Source organism: Chinchilla lanigera, unplaced genomic scaffold (genome assembly GCF_000276665.1).
Source record: "Chinchilla lanigera isolate Chin_1 unplaced genomic scaffold, ChiLan1.0 scaffold00022, whole genome shotgun sequence".
Taxonomy (NCBI): Eukaryota; Metazoa; Chordata; class Mammalia; order Rodentia; family Chinchillidae; genus Chinchilla; species Chinchilla lanigera.
In genome coordinates this window covers 1,220,003-1,228,504 of record NW_004955423.1, presented here as the reverse complement: position 1 = coordinate 1,228,504, position 8,502 = coordinate 1,220,003, and the positions used below count along the sequence as shown (strand labels likewise).

The following is an 8,502-nucleotide window of genomic DNA, read 5'->3' as shown; positions in this document are numbered from 1 at the left end:
TGGCAGTGTAGCTCAGTAGTGGAGTACTTGCCTAGCATGTGCAAGGCTCTAGGTTCAATACTCAGCACAGTATCTTAATTAATTGGATTTGGATAAGTATGAGGATAACTAGCCTAGAGGTGATTTTTTGTCATTAATTTTTAAAATCATCTTTATTATCAACAAAGAAAGTATTAAGCATTTAATTAAATGTCACAAAGTTCTGACATGGAGGGTGCAAGATTGTGATTTATGGTTTTTAAAGAAAATCTATAACATGTAATAATACATTGCAAAGTGACAGACGTTAGAATTCTAATTTGAGGGCAGTAGAAGTAAGGATTACTGTACTGGGTATGACACTGTCACATACAAGATTGAAAAAAGTCACAATCATGTTACACCTTGAGTACCCCAGATACAATGGAAAGTACTTAATAAAATTAAAACTAATCATTCCATTTGGGAATTACTCTAAATTAATGGCTGGTATGGTTTGAATGTGTCCCATATAGTGCTTGTATTAGAAATTTAATCCCTAATTCAATGGTGTTGAGAAGTGGGACCTTTAAGAGGTAATTAATTAGTCAGAGGGCTTTCATGACTGGACTTATGTTGTTATCATAGAAATGGGTTTGTTAAAGCACAAGGTCCTGGGTTTGAGTTCTGATACCAAAAAAAAAAAACAAAAAAAACAATGGGTTTGTTACCATGAGAGTTTTGTTATGAAAGTGCGTTTGGCCCCTTCTTGTGCTCTCAATCTCTTGCCCTCCTGCCTTAGGCCATAGGTTGGCACAGCAAGAAACCCCTTCCCTGATGTCACTCCCTCATATGGGCTTCTTAGCCTCCATAAGCATCAATCAAGTAACTTTCTGTCCTTTATGATGTACCCAGTCTCAGGTGTTCTACTACAGTAGGACAAAGGGCCTAAGACAGAAAATTGATATTGAGAAGTGAGAATGTTGCTTTAGCAAATACCAATGTGTAAGTAGCTTTGGAACTGGGCAATGAAGAGGCGGGAAGAATTTGAAGGAGCAGGCCAGAAAAAGCCTAGATTTCCACAAGTGGAGCACTAAGGGTGATTCTGCTGAGTGCTCAGAAGGGAACAACAAGGTAAGCCTAGAACTTCTTTGAAATTACTTAAGTGGCCATGATCAAAGTTTCAACTGAGGAACAAGGTAACAAAACTAGAGTTTAAGTCCACCTTTGTTATACACTTGTGTAGAAGTTGATTGGATTATGTCCCTGTCCTAAGATTTTATGGAAGGCAGAACTCAAGAAAATAAACTGCGATATCTGGCAGAGGAAATCTGTTAAGCAGCAAAATATTGGGGAAGCTGTATGGCTGCTTTTAACCACATACAGTAAAATGAGAGAGGAGATGAATTATTTAAAGATAGACTTTATAATTACAAGGGATGTGAGACAGAAAGTTTGGTAAAACTACCAGCCTGACCATGTGTCTTAGTCTGTTTTCTGAGTACCACAGACTGAGTAATTTACAAAGAATTAGGGTTTATTGAGCGCCCAGTTCTGATGGTTGAGAAGTTCAAGTTTGAGTTGCTGTATCTGGGGACGTCCTTCTCTCTGGTGGGGATTCACCGCAAAGTCCCAATGCCGTGCAAGACGTCTTATGGCAGAACAGAGCAAGTTTGTTTGCTTGAATTCTCTTCTTAGAGCCACTGATGCAATCATGGAGGGTTCGCCCTCAAACTTCATTTAATCCTAATGACCTCTCAAAGGTCCCATCTCCAAATAAGATAGTTAAGTTAGCTCCCTCTTAATATCTCAGAGTGGGGCTTAAAATCTCCACATGAGTTTTGGTGGGGATGTTCAAAGAACGCCATGTGAAGAATTTTAAAAAGCACATTTAAGAGATAATGCTAAGGGTACGGCCAAGTGACAACGTGCAACTCAGTTCCTATCTCTGTGTGGCCAGGAAGTGGGGCATGCAGTCAAAGGAGATTATTATTATTAGTTTCAGTAAGTCTTAAAGCTGGAGAATAATATCCTTTGACTGCACAACCCGCTTCCTGGCCAACAGAGATAGGAACTGAGTTGCCATGAACTCAGGCAGACCTACCCCTATGGCTTTGCTGCGCTCAGCCTATCCAACTGTTCTCATGGGTTAGTGTCTTGTGCTTGCAGCTTTCTTAGGCTGGAGTTCCATCCTGGTAGCCCTACAATTCTGAGGTTTCAGGGGTCATCCCAATCTCATAACTCCACTGGGTATTGCCCTACTGAGGGCTTTAAGCAGTGGCTCCACTCTGAGACTAGTCTCTGCTTGGGGCCCCAGAGTGTCTATGACATGGTTGGAAATCTAGGTGAATGCCATCATAGCCCCACAATTCTTGAATTCCACAGGTCTACACAGAGAATTTGACCTAAAAAAAAATACTTCAAAGGTTTAAAATTGCACAGTTCTATTATAATGTAGTGGACGACAACCACTCATCATAGAAAAGTTGAGTGAGTTTCCTCTTTGAAAAGGTCTGTTCCATTTGATTTAGGTAGAATTTTTTCTTTCAGGGGGCTGGGGATTTAGCTCAGCGGCACAGCACCTGCCTGGCAAGCGCAAAGTCGTGAGTTCGATTCCTGGTACTGGGAAAAAAAAAAAAAAAAAACAAAAGAATTTTTTCTTTCTTTTTTGCTTCTTGACAAGTTTCATTAGACTACTTGTATGTGCTACGTTAAATAGATTTGATCACGGAGTAGAATCTCAAAAGACGTAACATAGTCTGCCTGTCTACCTGTCTGTCTTTTTTCTATTTCTTCTCCAGGGAGCCACCTTGAAGTTTGTATGTCTTCTGAGCCTTGGTTAGGAAAACTGGCAGTAGAGAAAGTAGTGATGACTGTTAACTAGCCATTGCCATTCTTTGGCAGCTGTGTAACCATAGGCTACTATAATTTGGTGTTTGGTTTGGTGCTTCATTTGAAGCAATTAAATGGAGATGCCAAGACCATGTGAAGGAATCCGACCACTGTCATCCTGATCAGAGACCCCCCTAAACCGCCCCAAGTTGCACTGGGGACTCAACCCCCTCAGCCCTGCTACTCGTGATAGCCATTACTCCCTGCACTTTCCCAAGCTTTAGCCTTGGGCAACCATTGCCACTTGTGCTCTCTCGAGCCTTGTCCTTGGCAGGTGGTCACAGCCCCGTCTCACTGAACTCTCCTCTCCCCAGGACCCTACAAAAGACCCCATAGCCTGTGCGAGAGCAGCTGGTCCGTAGTGCCAGAGCGGTTCCTCTCAGGTTTGTTCTGCAATAAGTCTGTCCTGTTGAGCTCATACCTCTGTTTCTTCTTTTTCTTTTGCATAACACCATGGCTTTGGAATTCTTCCTCACACAGTTTTACCTTGATTTTCTGGTCCAGCTACTTAGATAATAATTTTATTTGTGGGTACTGCCTTTATTGCTTTATGTTGCAGGCATATTCTTAAGATTTTTGAATGGGAAAAAGTAAGTTGCTATTATATGCTTGAGATTGTTTCCTTTGAGTAGTAGAAATTCTATATGATTGATACCAATTAATGAATGAGAAATTAATATAAACATGCTAAGAAAATCCTCCTGTACTCAAGAAATTCAGTTGACCTAAAGCTCCTTTTTTTTTTTTTCTTTACAGCCATGGGATTGACATATGATCAGAGTTTAATATATTTAGATTAGTGAACTATTACATATTCCAGAAGGAAACTGAAAAAGTATGTTTCATATCCTGACTTAAAAAGAATAATGCAGAACCAGGTGTGGTGGTGTGTACCTATAGTCCCAGCACTTTGAGGCAGGAAGATCACCAGTTTGAGCCCTGCTTGGGTAACTTAGTGAGAACCTGTCTCAAAAAAAGGGCTCAGGATGTAGCTCAGTGTAAAGACTCTGGGTTCAATTCCCAGTAAAACACACACACACACACACACACACACACACACACACACGGAAGTTATGATGCAGGGAAAATTTGAACCTGAAACAGGCATTAGCTAACTGCTTACAATATAAAGAAACTGTAAGAGGACAATCATTATGTGTCAATTAAAAATAAAAATTTAGGAATGGGTGCAGTGGTACATGTGTATGATCCTAGCACTCAGGAGGTTGAGACAGGGGTGTCTCCAATTTGAGTTTGAGCCCAGCCTGAGATCAAAAACTGAATCTCAAAAACAAATAAACAAACCATAGACCCAAACTAAAACAAAAAGACTTTAAAAAACAAAGAAAAAAAGAAATTATAAAAGTCCTGCATTGGAACTAATGGATGATAAAATATGCAGAAATATGTAATAATATAACATTCATATTATTTCAAATATATAACAATATAACATAACACTTTGATGGCTTATGATAAAGTTCAACTACAAACCCATAGAGAAAATACATTCAATAAAAGTATTTTCCATAACTAACAATATACAGTGTAATAATTGTTTAAATAGCAAAACAGCTTTTGTAACGTGTCTCCATTATAAAAATATGTAGAGAAAGTTTAGTCTCTTATTTCTTAATGTTGGTTACCTTATTAAAAATGTAATATGAAAGAAATTGTGTGGTACTATAATTGATTGCCAATAGGTCAAGTAGCAAAAAACTATAACTTGTTTGACAGATTGTTTTATAGTTAAATGATTAAAATTATGATGTGGGAATAACATCTGTGAAAATTAATAATAGATTTCTATTATATTAATCAGCTATTTCCTTTAAGATTCTGAGTTATGGCTTACTTTTCTTAGAGATAAAAATGTGTTTGAGTTGCTTACAAAATGCCTTGCCATGAGTCCATAAAGAATAAAAATAACTTAAAATCCAAATAATTTAAAACATGAACTGTCATGTGCTTGTTAAACACTTCTGCATATCTGTCAGCTGTAATGTTCCTATACTTAGAAATTTGTTGTAGAAAGGAATATTTTGCTGATGATATAGCTCAGCAGCATAAGCGCCTGCCTGGCAAGTGCAAGGTCCTGAGTTTGAGTCCCGGTACAAAAAAAAAGGACTATTTTAAAATATGACTATTTTTGTAACAAAATATAACATTAAACATCATTATTCCTGTACTATGATAGTTTTCTTTTTCTTTTTTTTTTCCTTCTGTGTTGGGGATTGAACCCAGGGCCCTGTGTGTTCTACCACTGAGCTACACTCACAGCTCTAGTTTTCACTTTTGAATCCCTTTTGCTTAAAAATGTTAATCACTGGAACTTACTGAGCTTCTTATACCACAGGCATTGACTTAAACACTTATAAGGAATAAACTTAGGGATAGAGAAGAAGCAAACTAGAAAGAATAGAAAAATATAACCTTAATAAAATGTCCCATAAAATGGGTGCAGTGTGCAGTAGAAAGAAAGAGAGAGAGAGAGAGAGAGAGAGAGAGAGAGAGAGAGAGAGGGAGAGAGAGAGTTTGGTTAGTGGGTTACAGTGTTATGGGTTTGGGTCAAAAATGTCCCCCAAGGGGCTTGGGACTTAGCTCAGTGGTGCAGCACCTGCCTGGTAAGCACAAGGTCAGAAAGCTCCTGTGTTAATGGATTAACCCAGTAATGAGTTCATGGCTGAACAGGTTATTAGAGGAGGGGCTGCCTGGAGTGAGTAGGTCACTGGGGGCACGTGCCCTTGATAGAGCATGTCTGGGCCCCAGTCCTGTTCCTTCTATCTCTTCCCTTGCTTTTGCTTCTTGCCTTCCATCAGGTGAGCAGTTTTCCTCTGCCATGCCCTTCCACCATGAGTTTTCTACCTTGGAGCCAGCTGATCATTGACTGAAACCCCAGAAGCTGTGAGTAAAATAAACATTTTCTCCCTTATGTTGTGTATATCAGGTATTTGGTCCCAGCAGTGAAAAGCTAATACAGATAGCAACTATGTCGTAGTCCTATTGCTGACTCATAGCATATTCGGGTAATTTGCCCTTTCTCTAACTCTCTGAAGTAGAGAAGAGAAGCCAGCAAAGGGTGTGTTAATAAGATAATTACTGTGCTCATCTGGGACCCTGTGATAGTTTAAATGTTTATGTCCCTCTGACATTCATATTGACTTAATTCCCAGTACAACAATATGAAGAGCTAGTTCCTTTACACAGTGATTAGTCCATGAAAGCTCTGCTCTCATGGATGAAATTAATGCCCTTATGGAATATTTCGAAGGGATATGGTGGTACTGGGGTTTGAATCCATAGTCTTTGCACTGGGCTACATCCTGGCTCTTTTTTACTTTGAGAAAGATCTCACTAAGCTGCTAAGGTGCCCAGGCTGGGCTTGAACTTTTCATTTGCTTGCCTCAACTTCCCAGAACACTTGGATTACAGGTATGAACCATGTCTGGAGAACTTGAACTAACTTTGTAAATTAGAAATAATTATTTAAAAGAAATTAAATTGGTCATGTGAATTATATATAAAATTTTATAGTGATAGAGGATAACAGAAATTTTATCAAAATTTGACTATTAAGCTTGTTGTTCCCAAATCTAGTTTTTTGAAGAAAAATGAATCACCGTAAATTAGATGACCCACTGATGTGTTCATAGCTCAAGGGAGTTCTGTTCAGAAACTGGAAGAAGAAAATGCTCATTACAGAGGGGAGACTTCATACTCTACCGAGGAATTATATATATAGACAGTATGGTCGGCAAAAATCTTTAATGTGAATGGTAGATTATTTTATTTTTTAGGGGGAAAACCCCATAATTTTGGTTTAATTATGGTCCCTATGTCTTTTATGACAGTATTCAGATACAATAAATCTTGGTATTGGAATGGTTCTAAATAATGAGACATCCATTTAATATATTTCCATTATTGGCTATTGTTACTTGTGATGGACAAGTACATTCACGTCTAGGGAGTGACGGGGAGAGAAGAGGCGGTTAGCACTGTTAGGTGATACAAAGAAACTTGAAGGGATTCTATTTGAAATAGGGGGCAGGATAGAAAAATATTAGAAAAGGTGTTCAAGCAATGCCTCAGACTTTTCATTGCATAGTACAGTTCAGCATTTAAAAATTCATTACAACACATTTGGAAGAGAGTATTGGAATGTTGAAACTGCCTCGGAGGTGGCAAAGAATTTAGCGATAGTGGTGACTGGACTGTCAGGAGAGCTCAGGTTTTACATGAACCTCAGAAGGGCGCACAGCTCCACAAGGGGCAGGACTCCAGTGGAAGAGGCTGGGGCACTCAGCAGGCCCAGGTAGGGGAGGAGTTTCAAATGCTGACACAGAGCCTGTTGGGAGAATTTAAAACACTCAGCTGTCGTGACTCACTCAGGAGTACTTTACTAGTCGACTAGATTGAAATGTGTGTTTTAGGAGACAAGCAATTAATGCTAAAGCATATGTTAGGGAGTCACTAAGCATACTGTACTTGATGTTTAGCAGCACTACCCGAACTTGCTGACTCCCTAACTATGAAGTTGGGCTGGGAAGTAACTCTGTAAAGGAAAAAAGGAAGTGGTGGACTGCCTCGGAGGTTCCTATTTTCTGAGGTGGGGAGTCATCTTAAGTTCTAAACTGGGCGCACTGCCAGGGAGACGCCTGACTCCCCTCCCCCACCCTCAGTGGCCCCTTTTAGAAATTAGGCAAGGTCCTTTTCCACCTCGTGCAGGGGCTATCAGCCCACGTCTTCCGAGTGGTGTCGTGGCAACTTCCCAAAATATTACTGGACGATTCGCCTCTTTTAATAATTTTTTAATTATTTCCGGAAACCACCTTTCGTAAAAGTACAATGCTTTATTAAAAGCAGAATCAGAGACATGTCGAATATACACTCGACGTTCCCAAGAATCATATGGTCGGAGCATCAGGCCCCAAATGGGAGAACCTTAAATTAACAATATTTTTTAATTTAAAAAAATTTAAAATACTATTCTCTTCAATCTAAACCCAAGAATTTGGATGAGGTTTCTTTGTCAGGATTCTCCCGAGCGGAGGATAGAACAGCAGGAAAGGCGGGTGTCTGAAGTTGCCTTCTTTACGGGGGTTGGGCTGAGAAGGGCGGGAGGTGTCTCTCCCTCCTCTCCCTTTCGTGGGGAGGCAGGGATCTGAGCGTCTGCACGGTCGGACTGTCTCCCCAGGGGTCCCCGCGGGGAGACCCACCGTGAGGGGCGCGGGCGGGGAACTCACGCACGAGGCGCCCCTGCCGGCGGGCGCCAGGCAGCGCGGGCCCGCCCCGATCCCAGGGTGCAGCGCGCCCTCCCCGCTCCGCGCCCCGCCTCCCCCCGGCCCGCCCCCTACTGCTGGCTCCGGGAGGCGGGGACGCCGCGCGGCTTCGCCAGTCGCGTCTTTCTCGCTCACTGGGGAGCCCGGCGGTGGCGGCACCTTTCGAGGCTGAGCCGCTGAGCTTCGAGCCTGCGGGCTAGTCAGAAAGACAGAAGTCGAAGGGACTGACGGCGGAGCCGACAGACGCACGGACAGCGGACAGGCAGACGGCCCGAGCCGCCCAAGTTCCGCCATGAGTTGGGGCACGGAGCTGTGGGTGAGTGCGGGAGAGGGGCGCCCCCGCGGACCCCGGCTCCCGGAGCGCGGGCTG

At 41.6% G+C, this 8,502-nt stretch overlaps 1 protein-coding gene across 3 annotated transcripts in view; it reads left to right on the top strand.

The window, feature by feature from the left end:
• Window positions 1–8,188: 8,188 nt before the first annotated feature.
• The window catches only part of Fnbp1l (formin binding protein 1-like), a 104,489-nt gene continuing 104,175 nt past the window's right edge, over window positions 8,189–8,502 (top strand). For 2 of the 3 annotated variants that reach the window (XM_005385017.2, XM_005385016.2), the window contains exon 1: window positions 8,192–8,448. In XM_005385017.2, the coding sequence (XP_005385074.1) occupies window positions 8,425–8,448 (24 nt within the window). In that variant the 5' untranslated portion in view covers window positions 8,192–8,424. Of the gene's footprint in view, window positions 8,449–8,502 lie in introns of all 3 variants that reach the window. The other variant, XM_013514438.1, reaches the window with a different exon arrangement.